The sequence below is a fragment of the Sciurus carolinensis genome, chromosome 10, assembly GCF_902686445.1.
Source record: "Sciurus carolinensis chromosome 10, mSciCar1.2, whole genome shotgun sequence".
Classification (NCBI taxonomy): domain Eukaryota; kingdom Metazoa; phylum Chordata; class Mammalia; order Rodentia; family Sciuridae; genus Sciurus; species Sciurus carolinensis.
In genome coordinates, this window is record NC_062222.1 from 139772300 (window position 1) to 139790764 (window position 18465).

An 18465-nucleotide genomic window follows, 5' to 3' on the forward strand; every position below is an offset into this window, starting at 1 on the left:
GCGGCCTGGGTCCTGCGCGCTGCCCCTGGAGGGTGCACGGCGCCGGAAAGCGCTCCCCCAGTGTCCCAGAAGCCGTATGCAACACACCGCGGGCGGCCGACTCGCAGCCAAGATTCCGGTGGGAGAACAGCCACTGCGCGTGCGCGGGAGCCCCGCGGGACCACGAGAACCAGAATGCCGTGCGCTCGCGGGGAGACCGCGCGGTGCACGTCGGGACCTGCAGTCCCAGGGCGGGAAGGGCGGGCCGCGCGGTGCACGTCGGGACCTGCAGTCCCAGGGCGGGAAGGGCGGGCCGCGCGGTGCACGTCGGGACCTGCAGTCCCAGGGCGGGAAGGGCGGGCCGCGCGGTGCACGCCGGGACCTGCAGTCCCAGGGCGGGCCGCGCGGTGCACGCCGGGGCCGCCAGTCGGCGGCGCAGGGCCGCCCCGCACCTGGTCGGCGGCGGGCGCCCGCGGGGCCAATGGGAGTGGCGGTCCGTCGCCCCGCCCCGCCCCGCCGGACGTCTGTGCCGGGACATGGCCGCCGCCGGTGCCGGGTCCTTGCGCTGAGAGCCTGCTGTCAGCAGCCAACCTCTGCCGTCGGCCGTCCGCGCGGGCCGGGCCCAGGCGCTGCCCGGACGGCGAGGAGCCGCGGCCACCGCGGAGGAAGAGGAGGCTGCCGCAGGAGGCCGTCTCGGCCGGCGCATGGCGTCCATCTTGCTGAGGAGCTACCGCGGCCGGGGGCCTGCACGCCTCTCGCCGCCCCGCGCCGCAGCCCCGCGGGGTGAGAGGCCGGCGGGCCGGGCCGGGCCGGGGCGGGGCGCAGGGTCTCGGGGGCCCCGCTTGGGCCCGGGTGCCGCGGCGCCTCCCCGCCGCGTCCGGCCCTCGGGGCGCCCGGCGGCGCTGTGACCTTAGTCGCCCGGGTTGCCCCAGGTCACTGCCGCCGAGGGAGGGGGTGGGAAAGTTCCCGCGCCCCCGGTGCGGCGGAGCGCGGCGCCCGCCGTCGAGGACCGGTGTGCCCTGTGGTCACGCTCAGGCGGAGACCGGAGCCCGCCGGCCCGGGCACCGCCCGCCCGCCATTGCCCGGGTGGGGCGCGGGCTGGCCGCGGCCGAGCTGGGCGCCGGTCTTCCCCAGCCTTGGCGTTCGTGCCTGTCTCTGAGGTTGCCGTGGCGGTGAGACTGCAGTTCTGGGCGCGTGCACCAGGACAGGCGCGGCTCTGGGCATTTTTAGCAGCGATGGCGGGTGAGGAGAACTGCAGGAGCTGCCCAGGTCGCGCTGCCCCTGCCGTGAGAGTTGTCTGTTGGGGATGCTGGCGATACTTCTGCCTCTACACATTTCTGCAGCATATTTATGACTTAAAAATTAGATCGTTTTCTTCCTTCCTCCCTCCCGCTCTTATTCCAGAACAGAATGTTTTCTGTAGTTCTGTAGTTATTGTTCTTTGTACAGAGACACTCCTGGCTGGTGGGTTAGACAGATGGTTTGCTGCAGAACCAACAGGATATTCAGAGCCCATGGGACCCAGGTCTGGGCTGTGGGGAGCAGGTTCGTGAATGCCCCGAAGTGATATTCCCCTGGAATATCAGAAGTCATTATCAAAGTCCCTGGTTGGTGTGGTTCACTTCACAGCTAATGAGCTAAGGACAATACCATAATCAGATTCCTTTTAATCTGTTACATGTACATGGTTTTATGTACTTTTTCTTTATTCTGTACATACTTATTTTGATATTCTCTCTGCTCCTGGACCCATTCAGGACACATTTCATTTAGTCACAGCTCCTTAGGTTATGACACTTTTTTAGCCTTCCCTTGTTTTCCATGACCTTGATAGTTTTGTGGAGTACATACTAGGATGCTTCTCTCAGAATTTTTTAAAAATGTTTTTTCATATTGAAGCTGGGGATAATGGGTTTGGAGAAGGTAGGACCCAGGAGGTCTCATCACATCCTATCTAGCCTCAGTGCTGCCAAGATGCTTTATCACTGTTCATACCACTGTTAATATTGACCTTCATCCCTAGGTGTGCTTGTCTGGTACTCCCCTCCCCTTTCCATGTTTTCTTCTTTGGGAGGAAGTTACTGTTTGAAGCCCATCTGAGTGATTAATGGGAGAGAAGTATCCAGCCCTGAGGCCCACAGAGCTATTTTCTAAACCCAGGGGGACTGTGGAGGAGCAGGCTGTGGGGTCAGGCAGGAGTTTTTGGTGCAGTTCAAAGTGCAGGGCCCAGCAGACCCTGGGAAACCTCTGAAGAGGAGGGAGGTCAGGATCCTGACATGAGAGTTTGTTCTCTTGGAGGCCAGAAGTATGGTGTGGTATAGTAAAAATATAAATTTGGTTTCTGTCCCTGATGCTGAACTCTCACAACCCTTGTAATGTCAGGAATTTCTGGGTGTAACCATATTGGCTTTGTTATTCACAACAAGCCCCTTCTTGCACCCAAGTTTATGGAGGTTCAGGTGGTGCTGGCCAGACAGATTGAATGGTTGGAATTTTAGCCCCAACCTCCAAGGAAGGGAAGGATATGGAGATTGGGTTTATAGTGTAGTTAGTTGTGCCTTTGATGAGGCTGTGGAAGGAACCTGATGTGCTTAGGATCCTCCTGGTGCCCTCTATGCCTCTTCCTCTGGCTGCTCTTTCATGATGCACTCTGATAGTGACTGAAGCACTTCGCTGGGTTCTGTGCAAATTATCAGAACTGAGGGGGCTGTGGGACCCACATTTGTAGTGGGCAGATGTGTAGGTAACCTGGACATCCTTTCTGGTGGGAGATGGGCTCCTGAGCCCTGGCAATCTGGGTGACCTTTTCCTGAGGGGTTTCTATGGAGAGTGGATTTGGATAGGGCAGAGGAAGTGAGACAGGAACTGTTAAAGCATTATCCACTCAGACTGTCTGCTTGGGGCTAGGTGGGTGGGGGGTTCTGAGCAAAATCCTGGAGGGACCAGAGTGGCCAGGCAGGGAGGAAGTACCTGGCCACTTCCTTAACATAGAGGAAGGGGCGGGAACGGTGTGCTCATGACCCTGTACTTTTAAATTTAACTTGTAGCACTTGATGCACGTAAGAATGTAGCTAAACATTTTTTACATTATGAATTGTGTTGACTGAACACTGGTGAGCCCAGCCCCAACTTATTAGGCAAGTACTCTACCACTGAACTATATATCCCCAGCCCCCAACTTCCTAACCAGACTGTTCCCAGTGGTTTTATTAGTTATAGATGGACAAAAGGTTGACTCTGCACAGGCTGAGCTGGACCCTCCTAGGGTTGGTGCCCATGGACCCACTGCACCCACAACTGTCTTGTTCCCTGCATGCAATTTGTTGGCATCACCCTCATGGTGGTGTGAATAAGCTCTGACATGCTTATGGGAACTAGAACCAGTTAGGGAGAGCATCAGAACTATATCTGAATCCTGAAAAATGACCTGTTTGCTCATCACAGCTGTTATCCAAGAAACACCTTCCTCTTGGTGTTGGTTTTTCCCGTAATCCTCAGCCCTTGCCACCCTGGGGTTGTTGCTTGATCTGTAGGACTGCCTGTGCATTGGGGGGTCATATATGCTTTGGCCTCTGACCATCAAAGCCAGCCAAGGCTAGCAGGGACTGGGGGGTCCAACAAGCAGGAACTACAGGTCCTAAGCTAGGAACCCAGCGCCCCTTTTCTGGGGCTTGGCCTGCTTGACTTTCCCCTCAAGGCTGCCCTGAGACCCTGTTTCCTAAATGGGGAAACTTTTCACTTAGCTATGCTCTGAAGCCTTTTTGTATCTAAAACAGGTTTCCAGAAACTTAATGCGTTTCTACTCTCAGACTTTCGCAGATGCCTGGTTGGGACCTGTTCACTCACTTCTCCCTTGTATTTGTCATAGGTAGTCTGGGGCATCAGCGTCGTGCTTGTCTCAGTTGTGCCAGCACCACGGGGTTGATAAGCCGCCTGTAAGTACATTTGTCACTGTGCACCTGTCTGCTTGAGAATGGTGTGTGATGTGTGACTCTTGCTTCTTCAGAGAAATAGTAGAGCCTGCTTTATTCTTTGTTTTTGTTTCTTTTAAATCTTTATCTTTTTGTTTTGATGTTTATATAACTACATACATTAGTAATCTTAAAAATAAGTACTCACATCCCGCACACAGTTGTATATGCCACTTGTTTTTTGGGGTCTTTACCAGCCCTTTTTCTTATGAGCTGCGTTAGCACAGTCATACCTGTGGACTGCTCACAGTTCTGGCAATCTGGTGTCCTAATCTTTTTTTTTTTTTTTTTTTTTTATAGTATTTTTAGTTGTAGATGTAGACAGTACCTTTATTTATTTATATGTGGTGCTGAGGATCGAACCCAGTGCCTCTCATGTCCTAGGCAAGCGCTCCACCACTGAGCCACAACCCCAGCCCTTGGTGTGGTAGTCTTTCCGTGCTTCACACAGCTTCCCATGTCATCATACCCTAAGCTGTTTGGCAGTATTAGTTGGAGCGTTGGGATCCTTCTATGGGTGCAGAGCAGACCCTCCCTTGAACATGGTCTTTCAGGGGCATACTGACTCAGGAATAACCCCAGCAGGCCCTGCACCTGGCTCTGGGGATGCACCTCAGACTTAGCTTTCTGTGTGGCACCCACAGCTTAGTTAGATGACACACAGTGCAGTGGTAGGAGACTGAGGCAGGAGGATTGCAAGTTCAAGACTGGCCTGGGTAATTTGGTGAGACCTTGTCTAAAAATAGAAAAGGTGGGGGTATAGTACAGGGGTGGAGCACCCCTAGATTCAATCTGTACTACCACAGAACAAACAAACATAAAAGGACATGGCCCCAGGCTAGGGTTGTAGCTCAGTGGTCGAGCACTTGCCTAGCACGTGTGAGGCACTGGGTTGGATCCTCAGCACCACATAAAATAAAAGTATTGAGACCATTTAGAACGAAAGAAAATTAAAATAAAAATAAAACATTTAAAGAAGAAGAAGAAGAAGAGCATGGCCCAGTCTGTGCCTTCCACCGTCTGCTCAGCCCTGCAGGTGAGGTTAGTTAGGTTTCTCTTTGACAGTCTCAGGACTGATGACATGCAGTCTTCTGATGAATGGCAGTATTAATGTAGCACACAGAGCAGCTTTACTCCTGCCAAAGTGTGCTTTTCTTCATCTCATTCTGAAGCCAGCTCTAAGGTTTGTGGGTGGCTGGGAATGTGGTGGTGACCTGGGGTTGAACTCTTGGGCACCATGCAGAATGTAACTCTGAAGGGCCTGCTCTTTGGGTTCAGGAGAAGCTGGAGTCTGGGCTTCTGGTTTTAAAGTCCTGACCCCAATGCTGATTAGGTGCTTCTCATGTGGACTCAACTTATCTACATGAATCCACTCAGGTGTGGGATAGAGATGCTCTGATTGACAACCCCAGAGCTTACTCAGGCATCCATTATAGGTCCAGGGTGGTACATCTGTAGTTCCAGCATCTGTCATTTTCCTTAGTGAGTTCTCTAGTGGATGCTTGTCTGGATACCAGGTTTTATACTTTCATTTCTAGATTTCCTCTGAGTTCTTGAGTGTCCCTCCAGATGAACTTGCCAACTGTTTCAGTTCTAAAATAGTCTTTATGGGATTGTGACTGAAATATCATAAAACTTATTAAACCACCAGGAATAGTAACTTTTAAAATATCAGATTGTCAGCCAGGAGATGTACACCTATAACCCCAGCTACTCAGGCTGAAGTCACAAGTCCAGTTTGGACAACTTAGCCAGACCCTGTCTTGAAATAAAAATTTAAAAGGGATGGGGATGTAGCTCAGTGGCTCAGTGGTTAAGGACCACTGGGTTCAGTGGGCCTTTTTTTTGGTACTGAGTCTTGACTAGGTTCAAGTGTCTCACTCACACTAGGCAAGTGACCTATTACTGAACTGCACGCCCAACCTCTACTTAGTTTTCTTCCTTAAGACCATTCCCCGCTCTTTCAGAAAAAGGCATGCCATTCCTTTTTATTACCTTTCTAAGTGGTTGCTGCTGACACGTGTGGCATTGCTCTGTGTAATGTTGGGTCTGGCTGCTTGGCACCACTGTGTTCACTTCCTGTTTTGCTTACATGGCAGCACAAATTTGTTAGGTCCTTAGGCCAAAGTAATTCCATTTTGAAAATCAGCACCTGCCCACCCAGGCATGACCTTCCTCGTAGGCCCACCCTGAAAGAGTCCCTAACTACCAAAACCACTGCAAAGATGTCAAGTAACAATCACAGGGCCAGACAGGTTATTTTTTAACTACTCCATTGTACATGACTATATAGTTAAGAAGTTTTTCCTATAGGCTGTTGTGCCTTGCAGAGGGGCAGTCTGGCAGACTCTCTTTGTCAATAAACCTTTGCTTGAACTCAGAGCTGTGACTCTCGTGGATATTTGTGCCAGCTACCCTAACGAGATTCAGATAGGGTCATGAGCTTGCTGGTACACCACAGTGATGCCTCTTTCACTCCAGTGGCTCTGGTGCATGAGTTTCAGTTCTTACCTCCACATCCAGTTCTACCTCAGGACAGCTATAGCCAGTCATGTACTATCATAGCAACAGAACAGGGTCTAGTGCTCATTGCCTTTAGGGTAAGCTTTGGGTTTGCAAGTTTGAGGCTGCTTTTCTTTGCCATGGCTCTTTATTCTTCAAGTATTTTTATTAGGAATGGATGTTGAATTTGTTGAGTACCTTTAACTTAAGGTTCATATTAGAACATAAAATGTATGCTTTATTAGTAAATTTTTTTAAAGGTATTTACTTAATGAAAACTGTAAAACTGTGTTTTTTTGTTTTGTTTTGTTTTGTTTGGGTGCTGGGGATCGAACCCAGGACTTGTCCTAGCAAGGCAAGCACTCTACCGACTGAGCTATCTCCCCAGCCCCTGTAAAACTGTTTTGATGAACTCATTTCAAATCAGCACTTATGGGTGAGCAGCAAAAAGCTTTCTTTTTTTTTTTTTTTTTTTTTTAATATCCTTTTTAGTTGTTGAAGGACCTTTGTTTAATTAATTAATTTATATGTGGTGCTGAGAATTAAACCCAGTGCCTCACACATGCTAGGCAAGCAATCTACTGCTGAACCACGACCCTAGCCCAGCAGAAAGCGTTTATTTTTCAATATGCATAGTATAAGAAATCTTGAATCACACACAGAAATGTCATTGCGAGTGGTACCCATTGGAAGTGGTTTACAGTCTCAGGTCTTTTTCGGTTGAAATGGCCCAGGCCCTGATGGGGTGTAGTACGTGGAGTACTTTCCATCCAGCACAGCACCGGGGACATTCCTGAGCCATTTTTGGCCTTGATAATGAAGTGAGGGAAGCGAGGCAGTACGACATCTTTGCACAGGCAGTGGGCAGTTGTGCAGCGAGCAACAAGTAGTCCTGCAAACCAGCTGGGCTCCCCTCAGTGGGAACACCTGAGCTGGCACAGGCCCTTTCTGTCCTGTATCTCCCTGTGACATGAATGCCAGTGAGATGTGCTGTGGAAATAGCACTGTGCTGATGGCCGGGTGCACTCAGGCCCCTGGCAGATGTCTCTGCAGTGTGTGTCCTTAGCACATAGCAAGGGTGTGTTCCTGGCTCACAATCTCAGGCCTCCTGCTGGGGCAAGGCACTGGGCCTTCTGGTTACTTTGTTTGTGCATGTTCTCCACTTCCCCAGCAGAGGGTAGTGAGTGGTTTCTCCATGTGGAGTCTTTGTAAGCACAGGGCTCTGAGTTGCCCTGTGCTTCTGAAATATTCCCTTCTGGTGGTGGTAGCTGTTACTCTGTCATTCTTCCTTTCTTTGTTCTTATTTCTTTTGGGGTATTTCTTGGCCCCTGTTAGCATTACATCCTTGAAGAACAGGGCAGCATGTCCTGGTTAATGTCCTCCCTGACTTGACCTTGGTTCCTTGTCTCACTTTGTGCCTGTCTGAGGGCAGCCATGGCAGGAGGTTCTAGGAGTGCCTTTTGGGAGTTGTCTCCTTGGGAGCAGCCTGCAGGCCCTTGTACTTGTGGCATTTTCACAAATTTTGACACACTGTGACAGGAGAGTAGGTCTGGGACCCCATGCTTATTCACCCAGTGACTGTGCAGCTGACATGGTAAGGCTTATAGAGATGCTGCTCCTTTGCAAGGCACTACATGGTTCTGGAGGTGACAGCAGGACTTCCAGGTTGTGGCTGTAGGTGTCAGCATCCTCAAGTAAGCAGACAGCTGCATAGCAGTGTTTGAGCATTGTGTTGTGTCTGAGCAGGCCTTCTGCTAGCTGTCTGCTTCTTGTTGAGATATTGCATTTGCTCAGCAGGCTTTCCCCACTTTACAGGTGATTTACAAAGGAAAGGAAAAGTAGGAAGGAGGTCAGGAGACAGGGTGGTAAGAAGCTGGGCCTCCTGGACTGGCCTTCCTGAATGGTGCTCTCTCAGCTGCCAGCTGAGATTAGGTCTGTGTTGATCAAAAAAAAGTTTTAATGTGATGTAGCTAGGCACAGCAGTGCATGCCTGTAATCCCAGTAGCTCAGGAGACTGACGATAGGATTATAACTTCGAAGCCAACCTCAGTAATTTAGCAAGACCTTGTCTGAGAAAAATAATTAAAAGGACTAGGGATGTAGTTCAGTGATAAAGCACCCCTGAGCTCAATCCCTAGTACTGAAACAAAAAAAAAAAGTAAAACAGGGTATAATTTTATGCTTTTTGAAAATAGCTAACCCCTCATGGATAGATTATTAGTAATAGCTCTCTGAACTTGAACACAGCTGGATCTGTGGGGGTCCCCACACCAGATGTGTCGTGAGCTTCTCTGCTTGGTCTGTTTTTACACATCTTCATCTTTGCCTGTTGGCTGCCCCTTTAAAACTGCTGACATCTTGTCTTCTTATGGAAGCCTTGCTAACCAAGTGTTGGAAAGCTGCATAATTAAGTTTGACAAAAATAGGAGTGACATGTATTCCACATGTAGGCACTGGTGTTACCCACTCATCAAGGTGGGAAATGTGGCCGAGTGGTGCTCTGAGCCTGCGTGGGCTCTGCCATGTTCTGTGTGGCCTGGCCCTTAGCAACACTGGCTCAGGACAGGGTGAATTCAAGGGATGGATCCTAGGTACCTGGGCGAGACAATGAGGAGAGCGCACGCACACTGAGGTTGGGTACATGCGTTCATATGCTCAGGAGAGTGCATGTGTGCACACACATGCCTCACCCTTGCCTACCGCATGAGTGTCCCAGTGTGGCCCCTGCGTGCTTTTGTGTCTCATCACTCCATCTTCAGAAGCTTGCTGTGAGCTCAGTGCTAGGCTTGCAATTCTGGCTAAAGGAAGACAGGGATCCTGGAGGGGTCCTAGGGAGGTCCACAGCCAGGGCCTGAGCCCGGTATAGTCTGTGCTGGCATTGCACAGCTGGACCTGTCCTCCATATGCTGCAAGCTGAGGCAGGCAGGTGAACACTGTGGTCCTGCAAAAGCCATCCTCTAAGCCTAGCAGTTCTAGAGGTCCCCATCTTGCATCTACTAGTTTGATGGGACGGTCATTGTCACAGCCATTCCTGTTCAGGGTACTTGGCACATATTCACATATACTTGCAAAGGAAGCTCCCAAAGCAGAGAGTTGAAGTTACTTGATCAGGATCAGACAGTGATAAGAAGTGGAGCCCAAGTTTGAACCTGGACATTCTGCTTAAGGCCTCAGGCCTTCACTCTGTGAAGGTGTAGAAATGACGAGAAATGGGAAGAAACTAGGGTATGTATAAACTCATGGCAGCCCTCTAGGGTAGGTTGGAGCTTGGGGCCACCCAGGGGTGGATCTGTGTATGAGCCACGGGAGAGGCTTCTAGTTTGGTAGGTGAGATAAATAGGAGATGATAAACCTGAAAGAGAACTGTATAGACAGACCAGTTGTCCCACGTTGAATGGCAGATGTCATTGCAGCTAGGCTGCAGTGGCCCTCCCGACCTTCTGATTTGTGTATGGACACAGAGTGGGCAACCCTGTGGGCCTGACTCAGTGTAGACAGAAGTCTGAGGATTTTGGCTAACATTTAACCCTCATCAGCCCTGGCCCATGCAGCCTGTGTTGGGTGGGGAAGGAGCAGGTCTCACCTCTCTCAGCCCCCCAGATGTAGGTCAGGGTATACATTAGAAGACAGCAGTGAAGAGACAACAGTGGAAGTTGAGTGGGGCTGTGAGTCAGGCAAGGTATAAGCTAGGGGTTGCCAGGCAAGGGCAACCAGTGCCAGAGCCCAGTGAACAGCGGCAATAGACCTTTGACTGTCTTTTAGTTTGTGCCTTTGCTCTAGTGCCTTTAGTCAGTCAAAAGTCACCTGTTAGGGGAGAGGACCTCTAAACTAAACAATCTTATTACTTTGTTCCCCAAATCCCAAACAAGTGCATCACACCTCTTCGGGTTATTTGTGCCTGGAGGTTGGGTCAGTTCTAGGGGTTACTGTGCCACTGTGTGCATGTCTGTTCTGCTGTTGTATGTATCTCTCTGGGGACCTGCGAACCTAGCTACTGGTGGATGTGAAACAGGCCCCCACCTGGGACACACATCATTCTGATCTCATACCCGAGTCTTCCTAAGGGCTCCTGAGGGTCTCAAGTCTCAGGAAGGAAGCTTGTGGAATTGCGGGTGTGGTTGTGATTCTCTGTGGTATGTGCCGCTGCGCAGCCACAGGCTGGGGCTGGCTCCTTATTGCCATTTTTCCTTTTTTTAAGGAATGTTTCATCTGGCTGCTATGTTCCGGCCCACCCCGTGTACCTCTGCTTCAGAGATGAGCCCCTCGGTGGTTGGACTTTGAGGCCCAAGCACCTGCGCACAGTAGCAAGAATGCCATGGACCCCCACCTCAGCAGGCTTGGTTGTCATGGGACCTCAGTACCTTTCTATGCGAGGCTGGCACTCATCTCCCCCGCTTAGTGATGATTCTGTGGTGGAGAAGTCCCTCAAATCCTTAAAGGACAAGAACAAAAAACTGGAGGAGGGTGGCCCTGTGTACAGCCCGCCAGCTGAGGTGGTGGTGAAGAAGTCCCTTGGGCAGAAGGTGTTGGATGAACTGAAGCATTACTATCACGGTTTCCGCCTGCTCTGGATCGATACCAAGATCGCCGCACGCATGCTCTGGCGTATCCTCAACGGCCACACCCTGACCCGCCGGGAGCGCAGGCAGGTAAAGGGGATGTACTGAGCTCTTGGCTTCACCCAAAGGTTGCTTTCAAAACCTCGTTGGGACTTGCTTTCTGCTGCTTTTGGTGAGGAAAATGTCAGTCAAAGCTACAAAAGTGGGAACATCCCCAGGACACCACCACTGAATTGCAACAGGACCGCAGTATCAGCACCCATTGCCTTCCCAGTGCCTCCTTGCTGTTCCCTGCTTCAGACTTTGTGTGACCCTTGAAAAGTCCACAGTGTGGCTGTGTCTCTCTGGCCCCAGGCTTGTCTCCCCCAGGGCTGTGGCATCCCTCTGGGGAAGTCTGGCCTGTTTGAAGCTCCTGCTGGCATCTACACCACTCCTTCAGTCCAGGCTCCGTGGGAGTTTTTCCTAAGCAGGGCATGGTGGTGCATGTCTGTGGTCCCAGCTGCTCGGAAGGCTGAGATGGGGAGGATCACTTGGGCCCAGGAGTTGGAGGCCTGCCTGGACAACACAGTGAGACCCCATCTCCAAAAAAACAAGCTGGGCATAGTGGTGCAAGCCTGTAATTCATCAACTCCAAAGGTGGAGGCAGGAGGTTTGTAAGTCTGAGACGACCTGGGCAACTTAGTAAACTTAGCAAGACTGTGTTTCAAAATAAAAATTTTATAAAAGATTGGGGATGTGGCTCAGTGGTAGAGCACCCCTGGGCTCAATCCCCAGTTCCAAAAAAGTGAAGACTCACTGTTGTCTGTCTGTCTGTCTCTCTCTCTCTCTCTATTGCTCTCTCTCTCTCTTTTTTTTTTTTTGTACTGGGGATTAAACCCAGGGGTGCTCTACTGCTGAGCTACATCCCCAGGCTTTTTTGTTTTTATTTTTATTTTGAGACAAGGTCTCACTAAGTTGCTTAGAGTTTTACTAGGTTGCCCAGGCTTATCTGGGACTTGGGATCCTCCTGCCTCAGCCTCCCACGTCACTGGGATTAAAGGCATACACCACTGTACCCTGTTCCTGTTGTGTATTTTTGTCTCTCAAGGCTGCCACCTAAATACTTCTTTTCTATCTTGTTCATTATGTTTTCAGCTAAAATAGTCTTTTAATGCATCCATTAGTTTTCTTTTTTGGAATGATTTTCGGCTCACAGGGAAGTTGCAGAGATACTGCAGCGTTCCAAACGCTCTGCCCAGCTTGCCTACCGCTTGTCTTTGGTGATTGGTCGCAGCTCAGCTCCTCACTCCTAACCCAGACTTGGTTCTCTTTTCCACTTTCCGGGCAACGTCCTTCTCTGGTCCAGGACCCCATGCTGCCTCCTGAGGCCCCTCTGGTCTGTGATGGCCTCTACAGCTTTGGGGCACACTGGCTAGTGCCCAGCAGCACAGACCCAGGGTTGTCTTGTGTCTGTCTCCTGGTCAGCAGGTGCCCTTGTCACCACCCACCAGGGTCAGTGAGACACTGTAGGGTCCATCGGTTGTGTGGCCCAGATGACACCTGCCAGGTGCCTCCATGGGCAGCATCCTCTGCCCTGAGGACCAAGGAGAGCAGGTCCAGTCACAGCTCTACCCCTGTGACTGATGCTTCAGGTGTGTCCAACCTGGGCCCTATCCCCACCCTGCTTATGTCCCACTGCCCTATTGCTCTTTCCCCATGTGTGATCTCAGGCATCCACTCAGCATACATACCTGAAACAAACCCCAGTCTTCCCCCAGCTCATTCCTGGACATCTCTTAAAGGCCTCCAGCTACTCCCAATTCAACAAGGCAGCCCACCCTGACTGGCACTTAGGCCAAAACCTTGGCAGCCTGCAATACCCACATTCTCCTATGTTGTATAGCAACCCTACGGACCCTTGAATCATGCGCAAATCTGAGTACTCCCCACCCCACCACCCATCCTGCCCAAGGTACCAGAGTACCCTGCGCTCTGTCTCCACGCTTCTGTAACAACAATCCTTTTAAAGCAAGAGTGGGCAGGGGTGCAGTGGTGCCTGCCGGTAATCCTAGCAGCTCAAGAAACTGAGGCAGGAGGATAGCTAGTTCACAGCCAGCCTTCATTGCTCTGTGGGTCCCTTTCCCTGGTGGTAGCCAGAGTCTTCCCAGAAGTTGTCCTGCCACAGGCTCCACGCTCACCCTGACCTCGCTTCCTGTATTCTTCCTGTGTAGACTTGCTGCCCCATAGCTAATCCTGGGTGTACCTTGGAGCCTTTGTGCCAGCAGGCCCCACTCTGTCACCTCTCATGCAAAATACGAGACCACTCCAGTTATGCAGGGTCTCAGCGTCTTCCACTGACAGGTGTGTGCAGCCAAGTGCCTGCGTGTTCCTTCCCGACCAGCTCTCACTTGCAAATGGGCATTGGGCTTGCAGAAATAGAAAATGGTTTATGCCCACAACTTAGGTGGGCATTTGTAAAATGGTAACTGATAAGGGTTTTGGGTATTTGTCAGCTGTGTGTCCTTATAGGAGGGGAGAGGCTCTGTCACTCAGTCCTCATAAACTTGGTGATTCAACCTGGTGGGATGGGAGTTCAGGCACATGGAGTCCTTCACCATGAACCTGAGGCCTCTATTCTGGTGTGAGCCTTTGGATGCCAGTAGCCCTGCCTGGCCCTCCAGCAGGGTGCAAGGGCACAAAAGGGGGGGTTTGGTTTCTCAGTCCACTGGCACCTCCACATCTCATGTTGGGGGCGTGACCTTGTGTAGATTTGGAGTGTTTGTTCTCTCTGCATGTGATAGATAACTAGCTTATTCTTTCAGGTCCCATGTTTGAATTCTACCGTTTTAGCAGTATCTTTAACTTTTTCTGAAAAAATATATTTTTAAAATTGATATATAAAAACAAATTATGCATATTTAGGAGGTATCGTGATGTTTCAGTACATATACACATTGTATAATGTTTGAACCATCCTCTGCCTTTTAAAGATAATTGTGCTTACATGTGCCATACAGAGGGTACTTGCAATTCTGCTTTTGTGTTTATAAATGCTTAAGAAGTTCTTTTATTGCCCTGTGTTTTACAAAAAGTTCTGTTTTACTAAAATATGCAAGCATTGTTTCGAAATATATGTTCTCATTGATAAACAAATTCAGCCTGTTCTAACTGGACATCAAGCGCCTTGGTGTTAAAATGTGCCTGAAAGCATGGGGTTTCAGAGAGGCTGTGGCCCTGGATTTAGTGTTAGGCCAGCATTAGGCAGGAATAATGGTGGATGATCTCAGTGTTCTGTTTGTGATGTCTGCAGTGTGGGCCTGCCGGCACAGTGCTTCTGCACCATCGGGTAGGAGAGCTTCCCCACCCTGACTTAGCACCTGGGCATTTCCCTGCAACCATGACCAAAAGGAAGGGACCAAGGCCAGGAGGCTGTGACAGATGGGCTGCCCACCTCTCTTCTGGACTTCTCATAGAAACCCTTCTTCCAAAGGAGAGTATTCACAGTTGATGGTTATGCCACAGGCCTTTTGGGTTTTTGTGAAGTAAGTGAAGTCACATTGCAAGCCCTCCTTCCTTCCTTCTTCCAGTTCCTTTCCTTTGTGGCCTTTTCCCAGGTGCTGACAGTGGCACTAGCGCAGCCAAAGGAAAGACACAAAATCCTTTGGACAGACTGCCCGGAGTTGACCAGCAAAGTCTTCCACAGTGAGCAGAGGAGCACTTTACCTGATGATCTTGGGAGTTGCTTCTGAGAAGAGTAACTCCAGCTTCTAGTTCTGTACTTCGTTGAGAGCAGAGGGTTTTGTTTTGTTTTGTTTACCTGACTGGAATTTTCCCAGGGTGCTGATAAGGAAGGGAGCAGAGGGACCATTTACAGGAGAGGTTCGCACTGGAGCTTCAGAGCCAACCTTCTAGCACCAGTTGGGTGCTTAATGAGGAAGGCCTTGCTTTGTGACCGGGCCCCTTCCAGCTCCTCCACTTTCCCATTCTGCCTGAGTTACAGTTTTGCTATTTCACTAAAAAAGATGAGTCTTAAAGGAAAAAGGGTGGGGCACATTTGGAACAGCCATGTAAGGACCAGACAGGTGTCTACAGGAACATGGGGCTGGGGTCAGGTCCCCTGTTACTGTCACTAAGGAGGGTCTGTGGAGCCTGTCTGGGTTTTCCTTAGCTTGGGATCTCATAGGTAATTTGGATTTGAGCAAAGTGTTACCAGTTCTGATAATCATAGGAAAGTGCTTCTTAAAATTGTAAGTACAACAAAAGTGAAGGAAGACCATGTAAAAATTTAAATAATATTTGTATGAACATTGTTTTAAGTGGAAGACATTTGAAGTGTGTGACTCATGTTTATGTCACTGTTGGGTACTTGCTTGTAGTATTGAATAGAGGATGACAGATAAGACCTGGAGGTTCAGTGTAGAATAGTTGCATTTAGGAAGTTATTTGGGGCTCTGGTTTTGAGTACCAGGGCCTTGCAGAGACCAGCAGGAAAAGGTGGGTTTCTGAGTCTCTAGGACACAAGTGACCATGCCAGAGCAGAGCATGAGATGCTGTTCAAGCAACGGCCTGGCAGCCACTACTGGGCTTCCTGGCTCCTGATTTTGAGCTCTAGTTCCTCTGATTAGTGGAATCACACAAAAATTGTCTTTGTGTCTAGCTTCTCTCACCTAGCATCATGCCCTCAAGTGCGACCGTATTGAAATATGAGTCAGGACTCCCCCCACCCCCCCTTTTTTTTTTGTTTTTTGTTTTAATACAGGGGATTGAATCAGGGACACATCCCCAACCCTTTTAATTTTTTATTCTTAGACTAAAACTTAGTGAGTTTCAACTTCGTCCCTCTAAGTTGCTTGGACCTTCAAACTTGCAATCCTCCTGCTTCAGCCTCTCAAGTCACTGAGATTATTTTGCAGATGTATCTTATCAGTTACTAGTTTTTGGCAGTTTTGGGCAACTTTTGTAAATTCCATCAATTTTGATAAGGAAAAGATGTGTTTTCATTAGGTGCCTTTTCTGTGTCTATTTGGACAATCAGATGATTTCGTGATTTAGCGTAAGGAGCTGCTCAGCTTGAGCAGGGTGCATGCAGGCTGTAGGAGCTCCCTTAAAATGCACGCCCCAGACAGACTGGAAGAAGTCAAGATGGTGAAGGTGCCCTGACCAGCCCTGACCAGACCAAGACATTCCAGAGCAGCTGCAGTGGGAGCTGTGAGGCAGAGTGCACCTCATTCCAAAAGCCCGACGTGGAGTATCTGGAGAGGACAGGCTTGTACAGCAGAATGGAGTTGTGCTTGCCTAGTGCTGGGAGCTTTCTGGCATATGAAAATATGGAATTTACCAGAGGGACTGGGGCTGTAGCTCAGAGGCAGAGCACTTGTCTGGCACATGGAGTCACTGGGTTTGGTCCTCAGCACCACATAAAAATAAACAAATAAAATAAAAGCATTCTGTCCCTCTACAAAAAAAAAAAGAAATTGTTTTAAATTTTAAGAAAATTTACCACGAATCACTGAGTTGTATCCTTAAACTTCATGAATGCTATGACACGCAAATTTTACCTCAGTGAAACTGCTTTAACCCCTCTATTTAAAATTAATGGGGAATACAAAAAAAAAAAGCAAAATCAAGATGAAACTGGTGTCATCTTGAAGGGCCTGTCCCTGTCCAGTCTGGGGCCATTTGAGAGTGAAAACAAGTGAAAAGATACAGGAATCCACAAGTCCATTTGTATAATAAAGAGCATTCCATGGTCTCTCTGTGACACATGCCCAGTGCACCTGGACTGTAAGCTACACTGCTTTCTGAAGATGATCAACATGTGGATTCGCAGGGGTGGAGGGTATGCTCTTTTGTTTTGTTTCCCTTTATTTTATCTATGTGGTGCTAAAGATCAAACCCAGTGCCCCACACATGTGAGGCAAGTGCTCTACCACTGAGCCACAACCCCAGCCTCCCAGCCCTTTTTATTTTATTTTGAGATGGGGTCTTGCTTAGGTAACCTTGAACTTGTGATCCTCCCACTCAGCCCACCGAGTAGCTGGATCACAGGCATGCCACATCATGCCCAGCTTGGCATGTGGTTTTGACTCAAGAAAGACATGAGTTTCAGGAGGTATCTGCTAAGTGATTTTGGGACTTACAGCTCCTGAGCCACTGCCATGGTTGTCCTTGTAAGTGATGACAGAAATGCTCCCACTGCTCGCTCCTGCTCCCATCTTTCTCTGCCCCCCTGATAGAGACCTCCTCTCTCCAGTTTCTCCGGATCTGTGCTGACCTCTTCAGATTGGTCCCCTTCCTGGTCTTCGTGGTGGTGCCCTTCATGGAGTTTCTGCTGCCTGTAGCCGTGAAGCTCTTTCCCAACATGCTGCCATCCACCTTTGAGACCCAGTCCATCAAGGTGAGGACATCATGACTGTGAGCACATTTAAAAATGAGTCTGAAGTCCCTTATCACAGCTGTGTTGCTGTGGCTGACACATGGGGGTGAGGTGTCTTGTCATCCACAAAGACTCAGGGGCCTCCACACCCCATCACATGTGTTGGGGAGCTTCTGTGAGGCCTCTCTGAATGAAGTGGTTGTATTAGCTTCACTGTCTGGCCCCTGTGGAACATGTCTGCCAACCTGTGCTCTAGGAAGTCACACAAAATATTTTTTGTAAAGAGAGAATTTCAGAATGTATTACAGTTGGATAAGAATAACCATTGTTTTGTGAAATGTTTATCTGAGCTTGGAGAGCACGGGGGAGCCAGGTGGAGAGGTGGAGGCGTGAGATGCTTGTCTTCCAGGGGGTGATGGCAATTGGAGGAGACTCCTGGAGCTGCGACCTGCAGTACAGGGAGCTGGTGGGGTGCGGGAGGGCAGTGGGGCAAGGCAATCCCAGCCCTTTCTCTGCCCTTGCAGGAGGAGAGGCTGAAGAAGGAGCTGCGGGTCAAGCTGGAGCTGGCCAAGTTCCTGCAGGACACTATTGAGGAGATGGCCCTGAAGAACAAGGCAGCCAAGGGAAACGCCACTAAAGACTTCTCTGCATTTTTCCAGAAGGTGCTATGTGCCTCAGACCCGTGAACTCCCAAGTCCAAGACTGGGTGGAGCTGCAGAGCTCCTCCAGCCTTGGCAGCTGCTTCCTCCCTTTTCTTCCTTCTTCTTGGCTGCACTCAGCAGAGTGGAGCTGCCAGGCAGGTGCTGGCTGGTGCTTTAGGGAGTTTAACAATGAGACTCTGCTGGCCTTCATAATGACTTGTTTATGTCCCGGCTTTGCAGCAGCTCAGGGAAGGGAGATCATAACCGACAAGGAGCCCAAGACCTGAGGTTATGGTGTGGTGCATGGTCAGGGTGAGCCCTCTGCCTGGTACTCCTGAGAGGCCTGTCAGAACCTGCGTGACAGCAGCAGGTGCTGAAAAGAGAAAGGGAGTGCTATTGACAGGGTTGCTGGGGACAAGACCAGGGTCATAGAGCTTGAGAGATTTGTGCTGCTTTTT

The 18465-nt window shown here is 49.9% G+C and overlaps 1 protein-coding gene across 2 annotated transcripts in view; it reads left to right on the forward strand.

Moving 5' to 3' along the window:
• Positions 1–408: 408 nt before the first annotated feature.
• The window catches only part of Letm1 (leucine zipper and EF-hand containing transmembrane protein 1), a 36041-nt gene continuing 17984 nt past the window's right edge, over positions 409–18465 (forward strand). The window contains exons 1-5 of one of the 2 annotated variants that reach the window (XM_047567535.1): positions 409–762; positions 3852–3914; positions 10651–11101; positions 17244–17387; positions 17891–18028. In XM_047567535.1, coding sequence (XP_047423491.1) covers positions 461–762; positions 3852–3914; positions 10651–11101; positions 17244–17387; positions 17891–18028 — 1098 coding nt within the window. In that variant the 5' untranslated portion in view covers positions 409–460. Of the gene's footprint in view, positions 763–3847; positions 3915–10650; positions 11102–17243; positions 17388–17890; positions 18029–18465 lie in introns of both variants that reach the window. The other variant, XM_047567536.1, reaches the window with a different exon arrangement.